The 25,462-nt window shown below is 37.1% G+C and overlaps 1 protein-coding gene across 20 annotated transcripts in view; it reads left to right on the top strand.

Moving 5' to 3' along the window:
- The window catches only part of plekha7b (pleckstrin homology domain containing, family A member 7b), a 119,947-nt gene that overhangs the window by 44,648 nt on the left and 49,837 nt on the right, over positions 1–25,462 (top strand). For 17 of the 20 annotated variants that reach the window (XR_008302590.1, XM_053237900.1, XM_053237905.1 and 14 more), the window contains 5 exons: positions 7,483–7,566; positions 17,755–17,866; positions 20,526–20,630; positions 22,209–22,281; positions 23,141–23,241. Coding sequence is in view for 19 of the 20 variants with exons in the window: in XM_053237900.1 (XP_053093875.1) it covers positions 7,483–7,566; positions 17,755–17,866; positions 20,526–20,630; positions 22,209–22,281; positions 23,141–23,241 (475 nt within the window). In the remaining variant the exon portion in view is untranslated. The remainder of the gene's footprint in view (positions 1–7,482; positions 7,567–17,754; positions 17,867–20,525; positions 20,631–22,208; positions 22,282–23,140; positions 23,242–25,462) is intronic. The other 3 variants (XM_053237908.1, XM_053237907.1, XM_053237909.1) reach the window with 1 other exon arrangement.

Genomic DNA, 25,462 nt, shown 5'->3' with positions numbered 1-25,462 from the left:
AGTGGAAGGTCGTTAGTGTACTCAAAAATTTGCTAGGTGTCATAGATGTCATAATTTGCGTATTCATTGACATATCATGATCATTTAAAGATCATGTGTTGCATGAAGAAGAATGATTTACTTAAGACTACTTTTTTAAACTTATTTTTTTAATAGAAAGAAGTCTTTGGTCACTGCACCACAAACGAACTATTTAGGTATTTAAAAAATACTCAAACTAACTATTTCTGTAATTTAAAAACTATATGTGAGCTGTATCGAGTGCAGGACAGTTGCTTGCACCTGTTCTAAAGTTCACTAGCTCTAGGGTAATAAAGGGGTCTAAAATGTCACCAAATCGATGTTCAATCCCTCAGACGACATGAGGAAGAAACCTTGAGAGGAACCAGACTCAAAGGGGAAGCCTTCCACATCTGGGTGACACCGGATAGTGCGATTATAAATCATTTCCCTTCTGTAACTGTGTACTACAGGCTCAACAAGTGCAATTGTGTAACCAGAAACTTCTGAGCAGCTTATGAATATGAGCATCAGAGTCATTTCTGAATTCGTTGTAGTTTTAACTTGAAGTTTATTGTGTTGAAGTTATCAACAGTTCAGTGATGGAGACTTGAGTGTAAACTGTTCGTAGTGATTGCAGTCCTAAGGCTAGTGATGTGTGTTGGATGTCATTCTCGCTGTAGTATCTGTTGAAGTTGTTAGGAATTTAGATCTGAAGCTGTCTGATGCTAAAAAGCCACCACATTACAAATATATTAAGCTATTCGCACAATAAGCATTAATTTGCTATTCACTTCTGTAAAGGAAACATGCCTATGGTTTGAAGGATAAGCTGACCGAGCGCTCACCTGCTATGCTCTCAGAGAAACTTTAAGCTCAGTCATCATTTTATCCATAAAAATGCACTTCTTGAGATAAACAATGTCTCTGATTAAGATCATCAAGGGCATCTCCTCCAATGTCATCCATGCCAAAAAAACTGTTCATTTACTTTAGAGCAATAACTATTTATAGCCAGAACAACCTAAAAAAAATTCACTGTGACATATTGTGGTTATATTAAACTGTCAGATGGAGGCGCTGGACGTAATCCTGCTCCTCACTCGAGCTGATATCACGCATGAAAAATGTGTCTAAGGTCAGAATCGTGTGTAACTGAGACACGCCTCCGTTTTACTCAAACTCCGCCCCATGTATGTAACTTCTGAATAGCGCTTAAATCTGTAGTTATGTCTGCAGTTATGTCTTATGTGTGCAATTTCAGGTTTAAAAAAATAAATCTTCACTGTGTGCACGTAATTCAACTATCACTGCGTAAAAGTAATAAATGAAATAACAACAGCAATAAAATAATCGTACTAATTTCCTGTCTCTGCTTTTTTTTTGGAATTCCTTCATTGCTGAGAGGTTAGACATCTACGTTAAGCATTTACGAGCACAACCTGTAATAATTTGGGCCGTTTGATAAGGAATTACTTGTTTGCTGTGCTACGCCGCTAACTGAACCTTGGACTCAGATTTTTGTGGTTCAGCCTTCGCAGCTGAGAAAACACTCTGTGTGATGAGAAACAACCGAAACTCGCTTTATTTCACGACCACTCTTCTCTGATCGGCTCTCTCTGATCTCTTTACTTTCACCTTGTTTGATTATAACGCAGGTTTTTTCAGTACGAGCCAGAAAGCAAAGCGATAAAGCGAACAGAGCGAGTGGTCTTAATCAGATACGATGGATCTTATTGCATTTCTAAAAGGCTGGTTGATGATATTGACTCTGTGGGCTGTATTTGGCATTTATAAAAAAAAAATAAAAAAACAGCAACAGGGAAAAAGCTTTCCGTTCCAGCTCCTACACGGAAGCTCATCTCGACGTTTTGGAGCGTGAGCGAGGTGTAATTACACGGCTGCTGTTTACAGCCATGTCTGTTTAGTGGTCTTTAATCAGAGGTTAAATTTGAGATTTAGGAAGTGGGAACAGCAGTGTGCTCTTATAGCTCTCAATGTCATTGAAATGTTAGTGAGAAACTGCCAAAAAAGTGTAAACTCCTCTGTCGAGAAAATATCGGAAAACATAAAGTTACAGTTTTACCTCTGACTCTTACACTGGAGACTCCTTCCTTAAATGTTAAATAAACACATTTCTCCTTACAGAAGACTTCACCATGTCAACGATTTCACGCAATTTTAATCCGTTTGTTATCAGTAGATCATCCGCTGTACAAGTCCCTGTGAATGAGCTGTTACTATAGAAATGATAATATAAACCTGTGATTTGCAGCTGCACTACTGTCAGAGCTGCTGTTATAGAAAATCAATCAACACCTTCTGACCAATCACAATCCAGAAATCAGAACTCAGCAGCGCTGTTTATTTTAGTGGGGAAAACAGGTACTTGTAGTACTTACAGTACAGTAGAATTCACCAAATAAGTACACTTTAATAAAACTACTCATTGAAAGTTGATTTAGGAATTAGATGGAACAATTTTGTGTTTTATTTTCTTTATGTATTAACCAATAGTGTGTAAAAAAAAAAAAAAAAGTCTATGTCTTTTTAGATCAGTATCAGTATCAGTATCTATGAAACGCAGCATTAATACCAAATCATGCAGGAATGCATTAGTCATGTGATCGACTAGTCTTTTGTCTTTTGTTAGAGTAAAATGTCTATATGGGTGTGTGTGTGTGTGTGTGTGTGTGTGTGTGATGACAGACTTTGTTTGTGTAACCAGTGCTTTGTGATTGGTGGGTTCTTGAAAGAGATTTAAAGCTAAATTGCTCTTGATGGCATGTTTGAAAGTACAACTCTCAAGCGTATTCATTTTACTGGAAGTGTTTATTAACAGAGCTTAGCTGTTTTTTGTGTTTACGTAACATCAGCGTGTATACAGTAACACGTCTAGACTGAGCAAAAAAAAAAAAAAAAGAGTTTGAAATGTTCTCTTGAAGCCAGTGTTTGCTGGAGAGATGAAATGATTAACACTCAGCTTTGCTCGTAATCAAAGTTAATACGTTCATTTTCCTTTCACGCTAATGTCAGACCTGCAGAACGAGCTGCGGTTCTCTTGAAACTGGTCCACAGTCAAACAAATAGTGTCTCCGCTTCTCCAGGAAGGCCTACTGGATTCCGTGACAAATAGTTCAGAAATAATGTGGTGCCCCAAACAAAAGGGCTGAACAGTTCAGTTTGGCTCGTTATCAAGAAAACTGGTGGATGAGAGGAAAAGACGAGTACCGTTTACTGAATTATACACGTAGCTTTCAGGAAATAGGTCTAGGACACACAGAGAGAACGGTAATGTACTCTGGCTTCATGTCTAATAATAATAAAAATAATAATGTGTGCTGTAGAGGAGGTTGTGTGTGTATTAACCAGTTTTTGTGAATAATTTAAATCATTTTCTCTTCCAGGATCCTGAAGACTCCTTTTCATTGTTTGTTGTGTTTGGGTCTCATTTTCTTAGTACTTTGCTCAGATAATGTTAGTACCTGGAATTTGTTAGGCACAGGACCTGCATGCTTAGCTAGCGAGGTTTTCATCATAACCGCCATGTTGGTCATCCTAAGCCAAGATGGTGGCACGTTCACACACACAGCAAGTTTGTGCTTCCAAAAACTCTGAATTAAAAACAAAAGAAAAATCTTATTACTGCTCGTTAGCACAAGTTTTTTATTTTTGCATTTGGATTTTTTTTAGTATGAGTTGCATACCAAATTTCATTGTACTTGCACGATGACAGTAAAGTTATTTTATTCTCTTCTGTTCTATATTGTAACACGTTTGCCTGCTGTTAAATAAATAACTAAGAAAATGATCATGTAAATTGAGACTCTGATACTGAAATCCCACTCATGCTGTTTCGTGACAAATGTGAGAATTTAATTCAGTTCAGTTTTATTTCAACAGCGCTTTTAACAACAGACAATGTCTACAGAAATCTGGATGTAGATTTAGATCCTCAATGAACAAGCCATTTTACTTGCTAGTTAAGATAGCTAATGTTAGCGATATTTGGCTATTAGCGGTGGCAGGAGGACGTGGGGGGCGGTTTCTAATTTGCATATTCATGTATATTCATTGTTTCTGGTATTTTTAACGAGGGTAATGGTGTAGAGAAAAAACGTTTTTGTTCTAGATTTATTATATTCTAGGGCTTTTTAAGTAAACGTGATGGTTGTTGTCCTCTGTGTTTGTCTTTTTGATGTGTTTTTTGTGGAGGTGCAGGTAGAGAGTAAAGCCAGCTCATGTCATTAATCCACTGAAATTGTTGCAGGTGTGAATCGGGCGTGTGAGGAATATGACTCTGAGACTGATGTGTACATGAGAGAGCAAAGGTTGGAGGATAAATCTGGAGCATGCTGCTGTGACGGAGCGCCTCTCAGAACACGAGTGTTTACGATAATAGAGCTGTTGTGTTGATGGCGGAAAAGAAGCTGCACTATGTGCTCACCACGTGTGCTGATAATTATCTCAGGATTTATGTGTGAAGATTGCGCAAGAGTAACCATGACTCTTTATGAGCAAAACTTTCGCAAAACCTGTTCATCATGTTTCTCTTTATTATATTCAGAGCCATAATGATATCAAATATTCCTGCAAACTCAGAGAACACAGTTCTGGATTGTTCAGTTCTCATATAGAGATGGGAATTCTGGCTCTTTTCAGAGAAAAAGCTCATTTGATTTGGCGTCGACTCCCAAATGACTCATTTACTTTTTTTGCAACATTTGCAAAAAAAAACCTTATTTTGCTACATTACTTTTGCTTTGTATTAGGCACTCCTAACATGCATGGACAAATAGAGTAAGCTGACTCATTCATAAACAACACGTCTCTATCTCTCTGTCTCAGCTGAATCACATTTGTGTGGGAAAGACAACATTAGGACTGATGAAGTAAATGTGAGCCGGTCTGGGAAAACCCATGAGGTGTTGATACAGCTACATTCTGGAAAACAATCAAGCAAATGTTTAACAGTAATTTGAATAGCAATTGTAAAGTAACAAATTTAGAACATGCATGAATTGATATTTCTTTTCATGCTAATAAAAATACTACAGCTATACTGACTAATATTTCTTCACTCCAGGACTAAAAGTCTACACAAATGTGTAACAAACATTTATTTACAGCATGTAAATCTAAATGTTGCAAATGTTCTGATCCCTTTCCTCCCTTTTCAGTTGAAAATGCTAACACTTCTGGTTGAGAAACATGCGAAAGAGAAACATTTCAGTTCAGGGAAACATGAAGGAAGGTGTTTCCCCATCTGTATCTTCATGTGTGTCAAATTTAACCTCCCATCACGGCTAAATCATGCTGGAGGAGAAAACAGACCCCGTGTTAATAGCGCGTTATCTCTATCAGGTGCCTGTGACATGCTTTGTGGCCATATGAGGTAATGCAATGCTGCACATTCCTGTGTGAATGAGAGACTATTTACAGACCAACGCACTCGGTCATGCAGTGCCGCGGGGAGCGTTTGACAGCTCCGTCTCCATGGCGATGGGGGAGGCGGAGTGTGTGATAAGGAAGGGCTGTTGAGTTTGGGATGTTTTTCCTGTCATGCTTCATGTAAAGCTGATTAAGGCAGAAAAGTTTTTTTTGTGGGTGTGTGTGTTTGTGTGTGTGTGTGAGATAGGTATTTGCCCAGGTTGAAAGGTTAAATGACTAAATGCTTGTTGTCATTTTTCACTGATTTAGAGCTAACCAGACATTCAGGTCTGTCTCATAATCGAGTTCTCAGCTCTGTGTAGGTGGTAACTGATGTATGAGGTCAAGAGTCACTCAGGTACACTTCAGTCTCCACTGCACAATGTAACTCACACGTCACACTGAAGAGCCAGAGGCTCTCAGCGTAGATAAAAACAAGGCTAGGGGTTTAAAATAGACCGAACTCTGTTGGTGTTGAAGAGGCAGCTGGATTTAGTAAACACGGGAATGGAGTCTGGCAATCAATTACGGCCAACTAAAAAAAATAACAGTGAAGGAAAATACACATGGTGTGTATTTTTAAAGAGCAAATGGTAACTAATTAATAAGTTCTTTAGCTCATACCTGGTAGAAATCTGATTAAAAAAATATGCTAGATGATGAAAATCATCTCTAAACCTCAGTACAGACATTATGTACATTGCTGAGATTACTTTATCACCAAAGTGAGGAAGTTTTGAGTTCCTGTTGAGAGAAAGGAGGAAAATGTTGATATCCTGTTTCATTAAAGGTGAATTTGTGTGTGGAAAAAACTGCAATATGAAAAAACATCGGCTAAAAAAGCTGATTTACTAACTACAGAATTTTTTTTTCTGTTTAGCAGATTTGCTTTAATGAATATACAATAATTTACTGTTTCTACTTAAAAGTCTAGCATAGTGGGTGGAGTCAATGCAAACGGATTAATTTATGACCATCAGTGAGATTAACTGCCGCCTGAAAGTCACTTCAAGAGCAGAGATTGAATAAAAATGAATATGAAGGGCAGGTATTAAATTTGTAGAAGCACATTACTACTATTCAAGGACAAAATAATAATAATAATAATAATAATAATAATAATAAATCAATTATTAACCCACATACTTTCAACCAGTGGTGGATGAAGCCTATTGTATTTTTTTTTAAATATAATAGTTCATGTTAAATGTAATACAGTAATAGCATATAATTAATTTGTCATTTTAACAGCAACATAGTAAGTTAACGCACAAAGTGATTATATTTGTATTTTTATGAAAACTTTTTACATTTTACATTTTACACTTACGTTACATTTTACTGATTGATGGGATGTATATAGTGGTTAATGCAGGTGTTAATTATTCAGTTTATTTGCCTTATAATTAAAAAAAATCAATAAATACAAGTGTTGGTTATTTTGTTAATGTTACTGATGGTCTACTAATGCTAAATTTGTGGAATTTACCTTATAAAGTGTCACCAGTTTTATTCTATTTGTTATTGGGAGCGCATTAGTTCCACTATATTAAGAATAAGACTCTTTCAGTGTAGAAAAACGGCGACCAAATGCAACTACTCCCTCGCTTTATTTATTTTTCCCTCCATGCAAGTGCTTTAGAAGTGTATTTAAGTGTAAAAAAGTACCACACTAATGTGCTCATGGATTAAAATGATATTATTTTTATATGAGCTTTTTTTTTTTTGGTCTCCAAAACATCATCCTCGTCTCAGTCTTAATGGCCTAGTTAGAGCAACGGCTGACCCCCATATAATTAAAATCAATAAAGTTCCAGTGCTGCTGGTGAGTTTTGTGCTGAGCTCGGCACTCTGTGTGCGCTAGTGTGAGCCGGTTTTGGCCTCGGGCCCGTTCCACATTCTGCACCGAGCTGGGAAACTCATCCGCTCTCTTGGTGTGTTCCTGCAGAATGCGTGACCACTACATGCAAACGGATAATGATGGATTGCTCGTGTCGTTTCAGCTCCCGTATTGTTTCTGATCGTCTTTCTGTCCTTTCTCTTCTCATCCAGCCACAACCAGAGAACCACGGCGTTCCGGCATCCCGTGACGGGTCAGATATCTCCGGAGAACACGGATTTCGTCGTGCAGGAGCTGTGAGTGTCTCATCTTTCACACATCACTGTTTCATATTTCACAAACACACTGTGTGTCGTGCTGTTATAGTAAAACAATGAGCGGTGTGATGAAGTGAAGTCACTGTTGAAGTTTTCGTATTATTTTCATATAAAAGCATGTCCTGAAGTGTTTTAGTCCTCCTTTACCACAGCAGTGTGCCAATGATCACGATTTTTTCCTTTATTAATCAATGACGTTGTAGTTTGTACTTAAAATGTAGCTTATCATGTTACTGAGAAACTGCAAAGCGTAAACTCCTCTGTCCTGAAGAAGAGCTGACACTGGAGACTCCTTCCATAAATGTTACCTTATGACCTCTTCGTCATAAAACAACGATTACATACGTTTTTTAATTCATTTATTATTAGTGAAGCATCTGCCGTACACGTCCCTGTGCATGAGCTGTTACTATAGAAACAATAACGTATTAGAACAAGTGGATTAATAAAATTAACACCATTTTGACCAATCAGAATCCAGAATTCAACAGCGCTGTGGGGTAAAAATTGAATCTGAAACATCTTATTGTATCAAATTAATTTATTCATGACTTTTTTTAATTCACTCCCACACTCTTGGCTTTTAATACGTTCCTATAAAATTTACTGCCTGCATTATGCTGTATTGTTATCATGGGAAATGGATTTATGGTAATAAGCCAGGTTTTTGCTCACATGCCTCTTTTAGCATTTGGCTTTTCAGATGCTATAAATCAGCTCCAAATGTCCAGACATAATGACCGTAATGGCTATTACTTCTCGTCTCACCTTACTGGGTTTACTTCCTCACCAAAGCGAGAGATTTTTCAGTTCCTGTTGAGAGAAAAGGAGGAAAATGTTGAGATTTTGGTTCAGTAAAAGTTTGTGTGGAAAAAAAACATGCAACTTGAACAATACTTGCAAAAAAGATACTGATTTAGTGACATGCTCTGTGGAGGATTGTGTCTTTTACATGAGCAATATAACATTGTTTGCAGGTTTCTGTTCATTAATATGCAATTTGGGGTGGAGTTTATGCAAATAAGTCAGTTTAAGAGGCTAAAAGACTAAAAAAACACTTCCTTTTTTAAATGAATACACCTGAAGGGCAATATAAATTTATGAGAAATTTGTTGCAGCTTGTTTCTGCCTTTTAAAGACAAAATAAAAACATTTACTCAGTCTCTGGTTCAATCCTAAAAAACTACACCTTTAAATGCAAATAAACTTGACTGAAGTGGAAGGACGTTGGACATGGGATGAGTTTGCTTGTTGTAGATGTTACGTACACACCGCTGCTCATGCTGCATCACAGGGCTGCGTAACACACTCAGAGGAAAGCGCTATTCACCCTCTTCCACATACATGAGCTCACAGATGCTCATGATTGGCTAGTGTTGCTGTGATTGACAGGGGAGAGAGAGTATGCCCCTCCTACCCAGAGAGCTCTTCTGGCTCATGGTCACGGCATCGTCGGGATTCGAACAGCTAGGTGAACTTTGTCCTGTGAATTTGCAAACCTCTGTCTTGTGAGCCAGTAGGAAACAGGATTTAGCAGTCCTGTGTTGAGAAACAGGTCATTCAGTAATAAAACACGGAGGATAAAATGTGTTGTGTGGAGACATTTAAATATTTTCTTGAGTATGCATCATATAGGGTGTATTTTTTTCTTTTTTAATATAGTGTATTTAATATAGAAGTTTGATTTCCTTTCACATCAGTAATGAAAGTTTAAAGAACATTTAAAGACGATAATGACTTAGTCTGCATACTTGTTATACTGTATACTTCCTGTATATAGGGTAGTGAAGTGAAGTGAAGTGACGTGACTTGTGGCCAAGTCTGGTTACCCATACTCGGAATTTGTGCTCTGCATTTAACCCATCCAAGTGCACACACAGTAGTGAACACACACACCGTGAACACACACCCGGAGCAGTGGGCAGCCTTTCTTGCTGCGGCGCCCGGGGAGCAGTTGGGGGTTCGGTGCCTTGCTCAAGGGTCTCACCTCAGTCGTGGTATTGAGGGTGGGAGAGAGCGCTGGTCATTCACTCCCCCCACCTACAATCCCTGCCGGACCTGAGACTCGAACCCACAACCTTCAGGTTCACCTTCGGGTTGCAAGTCCGACTCTCTATCCATTAGGCCCCAACTGTATTATTATATATGAAACATCTGGCATGGACCGGACTGCAGACTGGGCATGTACTTATATTCATTTGGTAATTCATACATGTTAGCATTGAGCTATTAGCATTGATCTCTCGTATCAGTTCAGTTTTACTTTTCCAGAAGTTTCTCTGAGTTCTAAACTATTAACCACCTCAGTTAAATAGTTTCCATCCCCTGACTTCTTTGTAAATCACCTGTGACACACCCATAAGCTTCTCGCTATTTGAGATTTTAGTAAACCAGAGTGTCTTTGGATTCAGAGTTTATACCTAATGTCCTTCTCCTGCTCCAGAGGAGCCTGAGAACATCATCTCTCCTTAGTAACAGAAGGTGACGGATTAAAAACTTCAGGCTCTTATACGAATACGATCGCTCGTTCCTTCCTGAGCCTTAATAAAGCCTCTCGTTAGGAACGCCGTTTGTGGAAGGTGTGAGCTAACCCTGTGTCACAGCACACGGAGCGATGACGCTAACATAACCGTAGGCTAATATAGAAGTGAGCTAAGAGCTGGAGTGGACGTGTGACACTGTCACAGCGCGAACTCTCGCAGTCCGCTGGTTAGCGGGATCTAATTAAAGCTGTCACAGATAGACGCTGAGCTATTCTTCTTCTTCAGTTAGCTTTCACAGAGCTTTATAGCAGGAAAAATGTGCAGGAATGAAAGTTTTTTGTCATGTAAAAGAGATGCTGAGTGTCAGGATGTCCACTTCAGGACCTACTAAACAAATGAATGTTTGAATTTATGGATTTAAAATGATTATATAAGTTTTTTTATTCATGTTGGTGATCAAAATGAAATCAATGGGTCCAGATTTATATACCTCTTTCACTGCAGGTAATGAAGAATATGCTTTAAGATAAACAACCGAGCGATATGCATAGACTTATTAACAAACAGCACATCATTTCATCTGCTATTTTAATTATTTTATGTTTGTAATATCTAAAAAATACAGTTGCTTCTGTTTTTTTTTTTAGCCTGAATTTTTTGAGGTGTGTAGTGTTGGGACTCGTATCATATTTGTCATGATCTTTTTCTTCTTTTTATTTGTATTATTCTAATTTTTTAATCTGAAAATGTGAGCAAAGACCATCAGGCAAAAATAGCTTCATCTGATCATGACTAAATGTAAAATCCTTTTTCAGTGTCACAGTGTGAAAGTGTACAGAAGCTGCTGTGGCAGTAATAGCAATTTTGGCCATATTTGCGATTTAGTGCTTGGACCCCCATGATCGCTGCTTGTGGCTTTATACTTATTATCATTTTTTTGTAACAATAAATGAACAATCAGTAAAAACAAACAGCGTGTGTTGTTTACTTGTTACAGGACACCCCCACATTGTATTTATGAACTCTTGCAATCTATCTATCTATCTATCTATCTATTCAAAAAGCTAGATTTTTCCATGCAGATGTAAAGGGAGATGCAAACTTTTGCACTCCACTACACAGCACTCTGTTTTTTTTTTCTCGCTTGACGTTCCTCTGCTTTCCGTTGTATTGCTGGAAAATAAAACCTCGCCTAGCAGCTGCTCATCTGTGGAAACGCCCGAGTCCGTATCAGCCTTCCTGACACATGGGGTGTGTGGGGTTCAAGTTCTCATAAAAAAAATTCCGATCTAGATTTGGAAAGGATTTTTTTTCGGCAGTGTTCAAACACACATTCACACACATGCACGCTTTTCTGTTTTTGCAAGGACCTTTGCAGTGACATAATGATACTGTTCTGTGAGATATAGTAGCTAGTTAACACTGTGCTACAACTAAATCTCTAAATCTTTAAATTTAACTTCAGTAACCAGAAGGAAATAAGTTTTTTCTTTAGTTTTTAAAAATAAAAGCTGTAAAAATAATTTCTCGTGAGGGCTAGGTGGTTGTGAGAGTAGTTGAGGTTATTATATCATTATCAGGACCTTTAGTGTTTTTGGTCCTCACAAAGGGCTATATATGTATAAACACACACACATACACACACACACGCACACACACACATGCACATGCACATGCTGACACACCCATTTGTTATGAATGTGGAGGTGGGAATGGTTAGCCACAAGCCTCTCGAATTCCACTGAAAAGCAGAAAACATTCCGATTAAATCCCGCCTGTAAACATGGATATGGACATGGACATGGATATGGATATGGATTATGGATATGGATTAGGGATGTAACAGACTACGAGTGTGTTATCTGGAATGAACAGATAATGTGTTCTACACAGATACAAATACAGATACGAATAGGAGGCACACTATTTATTTTTTTTAACATTTTTTTTTAGAAAGCTTGCCAGAAAGGTTCACAGGATGTCAGGTTGAGACTAGAGGTGTGCGTCAGGAATATGATCCTGCGGGACACAAGGAAAAATTCTGGAGTTTTTTTACTTTCATGCAGGCGAGAGCGAGCAGTCAGATATGAAGCTTGCAGGACAAACAAAAACGGTGTTATTAACACAAACATAAACATGAAACATGAATGTGCAGCACTGTGTAATGTATTTACGTTGCTTATTCATTTATTTATTCGTTCGTCCTTTGTAACTGCCTGCTCAGAGTCCTGGTGGTGTAAAATAAATAGGCAACTAGTTTGTTTATATTTTGGGAGTAAATTCGTTAGGAAATATCGTGGGAAAGTCCCGCACACATCTCTCGTTGTGAACGGAGTGATGTAGCTGAGGTTGAGGAACTGTCAGAGCCAGAATTCACACACACCACGCTGACACTGCTGATGTTTTTACAACTGAGTTTTTTTTTCCCCTGGCATTTAGGCCACGCCCACTTTGAGTTTCGATTTAAATACAGATGTAGATACAGATGTATGTGGTTAGGGCTGGGCGATATGATGATAATTTTGAAATTGTGATAAAATATGTGTACACAGTTCACGTTTCTGAGCTATCACATCATCTTTTTTAAAACCTTCTTTTGTGTTTAATTTTTACTGATGACAAAATGAAAGCAAGCAGCTAGGAACTTTGTAAAATCTTTGTAAAATTTGTACTGATTTTTTTCCTTCCTTTTCAGTGTTCAATTATTTTAGTAGACATTAAATGAAAGTATTAGTAAATGTTTTTTTTTTTTAAATTCAGTACTACTGTTTCATTGGCAGGTTCTTAGCAAAATTAAATATTGTGATACATCGTAAAATCATCTTCCAGTATCGTGATATGATATTTTTTGCCAGATCGCCCACCCCTAATTTGGAGTATTAAACAGATACGGATACAGATACGGATACAGATACCGATACGGATAGTGGCATTGTATTAAACTCATAATCTGGATATGGAAAGTGCTTTTCAGTGTTAATTTTAATACAAAATACATAATAGTTTTAGTTTAATTATTTGTTTATTATTAGTCAAGATTTTAGTCTAGATTTCATTGATAAAACTGTAGTCTGTTTTTTTCCCCCTCAAATTTCCAGAGTGTGTTTTTTTTAATGCGCTAATTTCCTACATTTTAATATCTTAAATTTTTTAATGGAACAGCAGATTATTTTAGAAATAATCACATTACTATTACAGGCTTACTAATATCTGTCTTCTTTTGGCAGAAAAATATGGTAAGCATGCATAGTTGTTTTATCTGAGTATAAATATTAGCTAAATAATACATAAATCATGTCTGATTAAAGTAGTGACTAATTATTATGAAATCGTACTTAACGTCATGTAAATGGCATCTGATAAAAAGCACAGGTATTTATTTTTCTTTCTTGTTTTTCTTTTTTCACGTGACTAAGACTTTTGCACATGCCAGTGTATGACTGTGCCACAGCCTTCACACCCAAATTACACCCCTGTGTGCGAGCAGGATCTAATCATCTGTCTCAGATCTAATAAGTCTCTCGGCCTGCTTCTGAAATCTGTCCGTTTCCTTCTCTCTGTGAGTCTCCCGGAGAAAAACGACGCAGGTAAACAAATGGAGAAACGGGGGAAAAAGTTGGATAGGAAGCAGAAAGATAAAAGGGAGAGATGTGTGAGAGAGAGGAAGTTCAGTGCGGTGAAGAGATCCACCTCTGAGCTTCCTGATGTTGTGATGGTTGTCTCTGGACTCGGCCCTCATGTTCCACAGGAAGAGCCATTAATCCTGACCTCTATCATGGAGGCAGAACAATAAGGGGTGTGTGTGTGTGTGTGTGTGTGTGTGTGTGAGTAGTTTATCTCAGTCACTGTCTCGTACTGTAAGCATGCACTGCTCAGAAAATGAAAGCATCCGCTTGTTGTGGAGTTTTGAAATCTGCTTAATTGGGTGAGTTCCAGCTGTTCGTGTCGTGTTTTTCTTTGGAATTTTATTTTTGTGCTTTGATTTTTGCCCTCCGTCTTCCTGTATGGTGTGTGTGTGTGTGTGTGTGTGTGAGTGATTGCTAATAGTTAATTCTGTGCATTATTGCTTTTTTCAACATCTCAGTTTCTCATGAATTGTCTGACTTTTGAGCACTTTAAAACTAAAAAAAAAAAAAAAAAAAAAAATTAAAGGTGCCATATGTAAGATTGGATTGAAAATGGCACCCTGTGTTGATAAAAAAAAAATGGCGCTGAATTTTATGACAGTGTGACTGTCCGAGTTCAGCTATGGTTTATGTAAAAACTATCATTTTTTTAACTTCCATTGTTTAACGTGTATTTTAAAATCACGCAGAGTTTAGCTTTAATCATTAGAAGATAGCAAATTCGTTTTTTTCACCATCTTCTCTGTTTCTTATGAATTTTCTGACTTTCAGGCACTTTAAAACTCATTAAAGCTGCCGTATGTAAGATTTGGGGATTGGGGGGGAATGTCACCCTCTCTGGCATAAAAGTGCTATTGCAAGCTATTCATGGAATCCTAAGTGTGTGTGTTTGTTCATGTGTGTGTGTGAGCTTTATGTGAAGCTGTATTTTTTTACATTGTGTATTTGAAATCATGGAGATTTAGTTTTTAAACTAATCTTAGAAAAAGACAAATTCTTTTTTTGTCAGAGTTTTTTCTGGTTCTTATGAATTTAAGCACTTTAAAACTCATTAAAGCTGCCATATGTAAGATTTTGGGCTCTGAAGTGTCACCCTCTCTGGTAGAAAAATGCTAATGCAAGCTACTCATGGATGTAATGTGGGTTAGACGGCCTTCTGTATCTCAAACCGCAGACTATGCACGAGTGTAAGTAGTGTGCCTAAATAGCATTGACTTCATTGGTGTACTGATATACTAGTTAAAATGGTAATATGTGGTTTGGGATGTTATCGTCGCACTGTCACGGTTACTGAGTATCACATAATGAGTGAAAATAACATTGCAAACCATCGTTTTGAGAACAGGTTAAAAATATTAGTCCAAGACTTGCCAGGTTGTCAAGAACATAAGGACGATACGCTACATCAAATACATCATGACAGAATACGTAAAATAATTCAATTATTTTAGGTTCCAGTTTTTAGTCTAGTTAATTAAGTTTCTCAGCAACCAAAACATGAGAGACAGTGGCACACTGGAGCTTTTACTAGCCCAGTGGACTAGCTACTGAATTTATGATTTGTCCACCACTGATTAAATAAGGGTGTACAAACTTTTGCACTGTAGTCAAATGCATAGAAGTGAGAGTAAAAAAAAACAAAAAAACAGACAGAGCGTCGATAAGGGTTAACTGTAAAGTGCAAGCCACTGTATATTTTTTGCATGACACACTGATATGTGGTTAACTTGCTCCACACACACACACACACAGGCACACACAGGCACACACACACACACACTGACACACTGCCGGGACATTCTGAGTAACCCTGCAGACACAGCTCACACTCTCCAATGACTTCACACACTCAGCAAAACGATGATGTTCTAGTCACCTCCTGTTAGGTGAAATTACACAGAAAAGCAAATTCATTATTTAATTATCTTAAAAAATATTCAAACTCTAGCTGCTCACTTATTACAAACAAACTAGCTATAAAGACAGACTACAAGTAGAAAAGACCAAACTAATAAGCTGTGTGAGTAATTTCCACAGGTGTGTGTGTGTTAGAGTGCTGGTGTTTGGAGTGTGTGGAGTGTGTGGAGTGTTTTTCATGCCCTTGACCCGGAGCGGTGTGATGACGTGACCTCGGGGTTTGTACGTTCCCAGAGTGCCGCTCATGGCCAAACACGCCGTATAACACGAGGCTCGGTTTCAGCAGTGATCCTGATATAACCCTGTTAATACCACACTGATGCAGCGAACGTTAGCAATGCGAGAGGTCGGAAACGGAGCGTGTGAAGAACACGCGAGCCGAGTGTGTTCGGGGCATCGGAATTACATGTGGCTAATAAACACTAAGCAGACAGCTGAGATTCCTGTTTACATCTGACAGTAGTGCCTTAATGCTCTCGTTTCTATAGTAACGGCTCATTCACAGGGCCGACGCTCCACTAATAATAGCAACGTGTATAATCGTTGAACGTTGATCTGTGAGAAGACATTTATTTATGGAAGGAGTCTCCAGTGTCAGAGGTAAAGCTGTAACTTTAAGTTTTCCAACATCTTTGCAGTTTCTTGCTAACAGAAGACGACAAGCTGCGTGTTTTTATCTTAGTAACTTCAAGAGAGAGAAAAAAGAGAAGCTGGTGAGGAAACGAGTGTTTATAGCTGCTAAATAAAGTGAGAACAGGAACTAACTCGTTTCACAGAACATTAAAAGTGTCTACTGTATAAATGGATAAAAAGTATAACGTGTCGTTCTTTCAGAAATAAAATTGTAATCGTAAGTAAATTGCTGTGATGTAAGAGGAGTAAATCTTTGCGGTGGTAACAGGAACTCCCAAGTCATTGATTAGTTTACTATAAACAGCAACACACACAGACAGAGTGTTTTATTCATTACATATCTGACATATTTAAATATTATGAAATGTAATTAATTTCCTGTTTGCTGAAGTGGAGTGTGAACAGTTTATTAATTAAACACTATCGAAATGTCATGTCATGTCATGTGAGAGTGGGCGGGGTTAATTTCTGATGAAAAAAGTACTACATATTAACAGAGTGGAATGTAAAATAAAGAAAAGTTGTATGAAATAGAACTGAATAAAACAAAATATTTATTAAAAATGAGAATTTATTGAACAAGTCTAAACTAGGAGATGGTTTTGTATTTATTTTTAATATTTGTGATGACGGTTATAGCGAAGAAAGTGACGAGACAAGAAACTTCTGGAGACATGAAAAAAATGAATATACACTGACAAAAAAAAGCCATAAAATAGAAACTTTAAAATTAAATAAAAACAAAACATTTATAAAAAAAAATTTAAATATAGTTTTTAATTAGTTAAACATTTTAAACTAATATTTACATATTAATTTTTTTAAAGAAATGCTTTATTCATCATTCATATTCATATTCATATTCATTCATATTCATCATTATTCACTACCAGTTTTCACAAGTGTACTTGTGTAAATACTGATGTAAATCTGGTTAAATCTACAACTGTGCTCCATATCTGCACTACTACATTTAATTTAACTTATTGTATTTTATATTTTATATTTTGTGTGTGTACGTGTTGTATCTTGCTGCTGACCATGCTGCTGTAACACAAGAATTTCCCTCATGGGATCAATAAAGTATATCTATCTATCTATCTATCTATCTATCTATCTACCTACCTATCTATCTATCTATAGTCAATATGAGAGTAATTTTTCAGGGACAGAAAAACACACCAGATACAAATAATGACCTGCTTCTGCTTAGTAGTTTTAGCATCTTTCTACAGATTCAGCCATCTCCAGTACTCACAGGAGTTTCATTTACACGGCTATAAAAAAGAGAGAGGTGAAATTCTTGTTGTTCCACTTTTCACAGGTGTCCTGTTTCTTTCAGAAGACCTTCTCTCCAGGGATTATGTTTTACAATGTGCTACTTTGATTTTAACACGTTTTATTTCCTTGTTGTGTGTGTGTGTTTTTTGTTTACTGTAAAAGTAAGACTCGGTGGCCTGATGCTCAGAGAGATTGTGTGTGACGATGTGTGTGTGTTCTCCCTGCAGAGGGAATTCCCACATGTCGAAGCCGCAGTCAGAGCCGAGACCCTCCAGCATGGTCAGCGAGTCCTCCGTGGCCGTCACCTCGTCCACCGTGGACGCTCCCTCGGGACTCAAGGTCAGGACTCTACTGTACGCTGGTCATGCGTGAGGACGCGCGTGATCTGATTGCGGCTTTGTGTTGTGCTGTTAAAGGAAAATAATCAACGATGGCGTGGTGTGATGAAGCTGACTTACTGTCACCCCCCTGAAGTGCTTTTGATTATTCTCCTATAAAGTGTTTCATTCCTCTTATACAACAGCAACATTCCAATGATTAAAAATTTTTATGTATTAAAGAATGACATGTCGTGCTTTTTATCCATTTATAGTTATAGTGTTTTGGATCATCCATAAAACAAGTTCTCACTTAATTTATAGCAGCTATAAACAGTCGATCCCTCACCAGCCTCTCTTTTTTTCTCTTTTGAAGTTAATAAGATGAAAAAAATGTTTCTGAAGAAAATGCAAAGAAAATATAAAATCCTTGTCCTGAAGATCAGACTGTTGCAAAAACACTGACGCTGGAGACTCCTTCCATAAATTTAAAATAAATGTCTCCTTACAGAAAACCTTATTAAACATTTTTTCTTGGTTAAATAACATGTTTTCTTGGTTAAATAACATGTTTTCTTGGTTAAATAGCATGTTTTCTTGGTTAAATAGCATGTTTTTGAATCTATTTCTTATAAATCTTAGATTATGTGGAGCATATACAGTCTGAGTATGAGAGTTAATATATAATATAAAATTGGCTGAAATTTGGCGACATTTTTGCTGCACTGGCGAACGACTGAGAAGATTTAATGTATTTTTTTCCCGTGTTGGAATCTATTACAGCCTCCTCTCGGCTCGTTCATCATGATCAGAGCAAAAGAGCGCAAAAATAGCTGAAACCAATTTAACCTTGAACTGTGGTGGAAATGTCAAAGCCCGAGCAGCTCGGCTAGTCCGAGTTCTGGAAAGTTCTGAGTTTAAGTGCAGCGTGAATCACAATTCAAATAAAAGTCTTGGGAAGGAAATAGTTGGAATAAATACATCTGAATTCATAACAGTTCCCTGTGTTTAAATTCAACCCAAAATGTATAAAAACAGCGTATTGTGAATAAGGTGTGATATGCTTTATGTGCTTAAAAACTTTTATGTTTATAGAACATAACTATAAATGGATTAGAAGATAAATATTGTATAAATTAAAGAAATGTTGTTCTGTAATTAATAAAAACATTGCAGTCTGGAAAATTGCTGTGATATAAGAGGAATAAAACACTTAGAGACATGCTATTGTAGGAAAATAATCAACTTTGGAGCGGTAACAGTAACTCCACTTCATCACTCCACCTCGTTACTCAGTATTTTACCATAACATAACTGAGTGACCACACACACACACACACACACACACACACACACACTTTTTGTGCCGTACTTAAGCCACCTTTATGGAAATGGATATAAAAACTTCTTTACATGCCTGAGGGATTCTCCTGATGACCACAGACAGTGTGATGTGCCTTGGCTCTGATCCTGGACCCGTGTGTGTGTGTGTGTGTGTGTGTGTGTGTATGTGTGTGTGTGACTGATACTCAATCCTGAAGCTTATTTGGGTTCGAGCCCACACCAGTAGGTCTGGTCCACTGCCAGTCCCTCTAACAGCTGTGGAGACCCAGACCCTGGAGATTCCTGTATTTGGATTTGGCCGGCCTTCGTGTTCTCCCAGGATAAATACGACACTGATAAATCATGGTGTTAAAGTTCACACTTGACTGGTAGAGGCGTCGTCCATCTTTAGCCACAGCACACAATGTGTCATACAAGCTTTCGTTCACAAATTCAGATCTTCATCTATCTGTGTGAAAATGTCTTCATCGCCAAACAACAAAAAATTCTCGCCAGATTTATGAACGTTTCTGCTTTTCATACTTCATACCTGTGTGCATATGCACTTGTATGCAACTCCATAAAAGCTTACAGAGATCTGAAGACAACCAAATGGCGACTAAACTGAGGAAGTGCACCTCCTAAGCGCGGCGTGCGATAAATCTTCCAGTAATGCAGCTCAGCCACTGCGGTGCTTTAGCTACCATATACACATGCTAACACTTCCTCCTTTCATAGGGTGCCATTACTTTTGTCCTGATTGAATGGCTAAACTTGACAGTGCCTTCCGTATATAAAATTGCAGTAACTCATCGTCGATTTGAAGCTGATCAATGTCTCCTTCCCTCGGAAATGAGCTCAGGAGCGACGCGTAGGATACGGACTTTTTTCCTGACTAACAGGATTTTGTGTACATGCTTCTGCGAATGATTTCCGGAAAAATTCACTTGATAAATGAGGCCATGTGTTGCTAAAATTAGTAGCGGATAACAGCGAGCTGACAGATAGCCAATATGTTTTGCTTTTGACAAATGGGGTGTTTGAAGAATGCAGCAGCAAACTGCCAGATATTTGCCTGCACTGAGTGTGTGTGTGTGTGTGTGTGTGTGTGTGTTTCACTCTTGCTGCTGAAGCTCTGTGGACGCATGGCAGAGTTTATATTAAAATGATATCAGACCACTGACAGTTTGGCAGTTTTTATTAAAATGATTCCAGCATGGAGACACGTATCAGCGGAGTCGTGGTATTAATGCAACGAGAGAGAGAGAGAGAGAGAGAGAGAGAGAGAGAGAGATCTACAGTACGTGATTATACATAAATTGTGCAAAAAACTTAACAGGCCTTTTTTTCTGCTTTAGCCTATAAAATCCAGTGGAAGAGTGCACAGCTTTGGAAAAAGAGATCATGCCATCAAGAGGAACCCGAACATCCCTGTAGTAGTGAGAGGATGGCTCTACAAGCAGGTGTGTGTGTGTGTGTGTGTGTGTGTAAAAACACGTGAGCACAAGAAATACACCCACAAAAACAAGCAAACTGATTTACTACCTGTCTTCAGAGAAATGAGTGAAATAACATGTCAGTTTCATATGTTTTTCATAATAAATATGCAGAAGAAATAGTGGGCGGAGTCTATGCAAATTGATTTTTTTTTTTTTTTAAGGTTTAGGACCTGTAATATGACTTTGGCTTTAAATCACACCTCTGAAGGGCAGGTCATAAATTTGTGTAACCTCATTTCTGCTATTTGAAGATGAATTAAAATTATTAATTAAATTTTAAACACTATTAAGGTCTTAATAGTGAGGCAGTGTCTTAAAATTATAAACTGATTATTTCTGCAGTGAATTTATAATTTAAATAGCTGTGAAAATGTATTTTTCACACTTTTATTTGACTTTTATATTGTATTTTGGACAGTTTTTGACGTTTTAGTTTCTTTAATCAGAAGTATGCTTGAAGCTCGTAGTGTAATTATGCATACATGCTGAAAATACCAAAAACCAACTTTATCTCATTTTGGAAAACTTAAAAAAATTACTATATGGTTTTATTTGTCCTTGTAGTGGCAGAAATGGGTTTTCATAATCATGTCTTTATTTTTAAAATGCTTATTACACTAGGAATTATTTTTATTTTCATTTTTAATATGATATAATTACTCTGTTTTGTTTTTCTTATATACCGCCGTTGTTGTTTTTTTTTTGTTAATTTGCTCAGTAATTCTTTACATTTTACCTACAGTGCTGACTTTCCCTCCAGTGATGGTCCATATTGCATTGCATTTTGAAAAAGAAAGAAAAAACAACAACCCTATAACCCTGTTTTGTAAGAGAAACAAATCTGAAGAGCTAAACGTTAAACTCCTGACAGGTTCTTAAGAAGAAAATAATGAGCAGTAATCTGGAGTTTGTATCACACACATAACCAGTTAATACAAAACTTAAAGGGTTATTTAAGGGTTTTTAAGGATTCATTGGATAATCAAGGGCTCTTAGATTACAGAAAAGGACTTTGGGACAGGAAAAGGCTTTGTCGTAGAGGGTGATATAGAACTGCTGAGTCAACTGAAGAGCTCTTAAAGGCTTAAAAGTTTTTATATGTAAGAAGTGTATGTGCTTTTTGTTGTTCAGCGATTTAAACGTGGCTTGTTTTCAATGGGATATGATTGAAAAAAAGTCTTTGAGATTATTTTTACTAGCTCTATATTATCTTGGCTTATTTTATATTTATTTGTATATGTTTATAGCAGGTTAAAGATGCTGTAATATTTCCAGATACATTACTGGCCACGATACAGTAATGAATATTATCACGAGCCAAACTCGGAAATGAGATCAAATGAATCCGGGAGCACAGGGAGCGTATTTCCCACAATTCAATTACTGAGGCCACTAATGATACACAAGGAGCTTGTTTAATTCATTTTTTGGTCCATGCCTGTTTTTTTTTTTTTTTTTTTACTCTAAATTACAATCCTCTAGTTAATGCTAAAGTGATTTGTTATGAAGGAGAGCTGAATGAACGATGTGTTTGTCCTGCAGGACAGCTCAGGAATGAGACTGTGGAAGAGGAAGTGGTTCGTGTTGTCAGATTACTGCCTCTTTTATTATAAAGGTGAGTCATCATCACCACTGCAGTGTGATTAATTAAAAAAAAGGAAATTAGCAACTTAGATGAAGGATAAGTAGACACTTTTTGTGGCCACTTCCTGTTTAGGAACGTAATAAAAGCAACATCTTGTCCATTTCATGCAGAAATGCTCAAAGAGGGCGGAGTCTATGCAAATAGATTCATTTACGGCCTGTGATGTGATTTTTGGGTTTAAATTGCTCCGAGTAATAAATTTGCATAACTTTGTTTCTGCTATTTGAAGACAAAATGAAACCATTTTGTGCATCCCAATAGTGAGACTGCTTCTTGAAATTCTGATGTTTTAATTGTTATTATTCTGACGCTTTATGAACATGAATGTCTACACACTTTTATTTTACATTTTGAACAATTTTTGAGGCATGTCACTGACTTTAATCAGCATTGTACTTGAAGCTAGAAGCGTAATTATGCAAAAGTGTGGAGAATACCAAATCTAAAATAAACTTTATCTTGGTTCTGTAATAGTTAGAATAAATAATCTGAAGAACAGAGAGCTCCTTCTTGTAGCCACTTCCTGGTTAGGGTTTCTATCCCACTCTCAGGATGAAATTTAAATAATTTTGGATGATGTTTTTCATCGTATCGACCGAAATGAGACGCACCAGGATCCTACTAATGAATTTAAGAACTGGAGCACCTTGTGGAGAACATCTGCTCTAACATCTGTCCCTTCAGCCCAAAACAATTACAACCCAAAATCCGTTATTTTTTCTTTTGTTTTGATTTTTTTTGGGGAAAAGGCGTGCCATTTTGTAGAGGTGATATCAGATTTATTTTTAGCTTCTCCTGATTCAGTTTTTTTTCTGCTTGGTGTCTGCAGACAGTCGAGAGGAGACGGTTTTGGGGAGTATCCCACTGCCGAGCTACGTCATTTCCCCGGTGGAGCCTGAAGACCACATTAGCCGCAAGTTCGCCTTTAAGGTAAGTCCCTCGTTCAGCCTGGTTAAGGTAATTTCTCTTACTTCAGGCTCACAGGGTGAGTTCACTTTGTGTCACACTTTCACCAGTAACTGTAAGAGATGTAGATAGATTGTTGTGCTGCTGCAAAATCCAAATCAGATCAGCTCCTCGAGCACAGCTGGGTCAGCTCCTCTTATTTCACGTATTGATTTCGTGTGGGTGTTTTACTTGTAGAAATAAGCAACTTGGTCTTCGATCTTATCCGTGTGGCTGCAAGCTTTCACTCTAACCAAACAGCAGCCAAACTAAAGACACTTTTACAGCTATACGTCCGTTTTCTGAATTCAAATCAGAACAGAATTGATTCTTTTGATTCGTTTACTATTTGGTTTGGTGTTACTTTCTCAAAATTACATAAGTAAACAAACCAAAGAGTAAAAATGTTGTCTAAGGGGTGTGTAGCGCAGAAAACGTCCTCATAAATTACACTCACTGGAAAGAAAGACGTTCACTGATGGAAAAACAGTAAACAAGCCTTTACCATTTAAGTGAGTGTACGCAGAAATCACAAAAATCACCCGTACACACAAAAATGAAGAACATGGACCCAGAGCTAAATTAGACAATTATTTAAAATAACTAGTTTCAATCATTTTATATATCGTTTATTTTGTCAAGTCTTGGCATTTCTGCAGTTCTACAGCTCTGTCATTTGGCTCAGTTTAGCAGCTTGCAAAAAATCTAGTAAAAAAAACATACACTGCAACCCAAAACACATGCTTCCTGCATTTGAGTCGAATCAGACTCGAATCACTTTCACACTTTTCACCGTCTAAACACTGGGTATATAAAAAGTGATTTATGAGATGTGTTAATGAGCAGAAGTGTTCATGTTAATGTTAATGTTTCACACCATTTACTGCACAGACATCTTCATTTATGGCTATTAAAATTAGCAACTGAGAGGTAAAGGGGAATAAAATCAACTTGCACCCAGTGAAATTAGCATCATGCCAGAGTTATACGCTTAATATCCTCTTGTGTCTGGATGAAAACAAATTGTGCAAAAGTTGTGTCTGGATTGTGCAAATGAACTGAATTGTGTCAAAAGTACATTATCTGTGTTTTGGTGTTTGGTGTCTCTCCGCTGATTAATCGTGCTTTGCATGTTTTAAAACGTCGTACCTCCTGTGATTTCTTGTGTTTGTGTGCTGAGTGATCTCTGGTGCTCTGCATGGAAACCTGTCTCATTATTATTGTAGATTAACAGCTGATTGTGGTCAGTTTATCCCTGAAATACAAACCCCAATTTCACCTCTGTGCCTCTTCAGTCAGTTCTGTTTCTGTGGCTCAGTCTGCGTCCTGGTGCTTCACAACATATCTCTTTAAAGCAATGCAGAGAAATCTTTAATTATATAAACTCAAAAAACTTTATTCCATTCATATAATCTACCTGAAGGGTTTAACCCGTCTTTAACGTGTTCTTATCTCTTTTAAAAAATGGCAGTTTCCTTATGGACGGTCAGTTTCAGGCTGTTTTTAGTGCAGTATAAGAGCTAAATCTCCTCCAGAACACTCAAGACCGTTACTGTAATTAAAAAGAAATCATGATGTTTATTTCTGTCGCTCTCAGTTTTCATGGCTCTGGTACATCTTTAGAGAAATTTCTACACAAAATACCAAATTAATTATTAAAAAAATTAGGCAGATTCGAATAAACGTCATAGCTTTTCTAAAACTCGTTGTTTTTTTGAAGAGAGATTTTTTTACTCTTGAAATCAGCTATATCATGCAACAGTCCTAAACTGCGTACATTTTGTACATCAAGAATATTGCTATATTTTAGACCAGAATGTGAACAGTTTTTAAAAAAAATTTTTTTTAAATAAACACATTTTCTTTTCATTTCTATCCATTCTTTCTATATCCATGGTATTCCTACAATGGACCATTCGTTTATTTTTTAATATAAGTGATATTTTGAAAAAATTCATATTCAATTTTAGGTAAACAATGTGAATTACATTTTTTTTGTATAATTTATGCATCAAAGGGTTAAAAAGGTTATAAAATGGTGCTTTGTTTCAGCTTGTTAATTGGAGCGTGCCATTTTTGTTTTTAGCCACACCCCTTTATTTAATTGATATTTTTACATGATCACAGCCAATCAAATAACAATAGTTACCTTCTCATCAAATTGCCGGTTAATGAGATCGGATAGAGAAGCAAATTATAGAATTAC

The sequence above is a fragment of the Pangasianodon hypophthalmus genome, chromosome 11, assembly GCF_027358585.1.
Source record: "Pangasianodon hypophthalmus isolate fPanHyp1 chromosome 11, fPanHyp1.pri, whole genome shotgun sequence".
NCBI classification, from domain to species: Eukaryota; Metazoa; Chordata; class Actinopteri; order Siluriformes; family Pangasiidae; genus Pangasianodon; species Pangasianodon hypophthalmus.
Note: the sequence above shows the minus strand (reverse complement) of the source record. Positions and strands in the feature narration are given on the sequence as shown.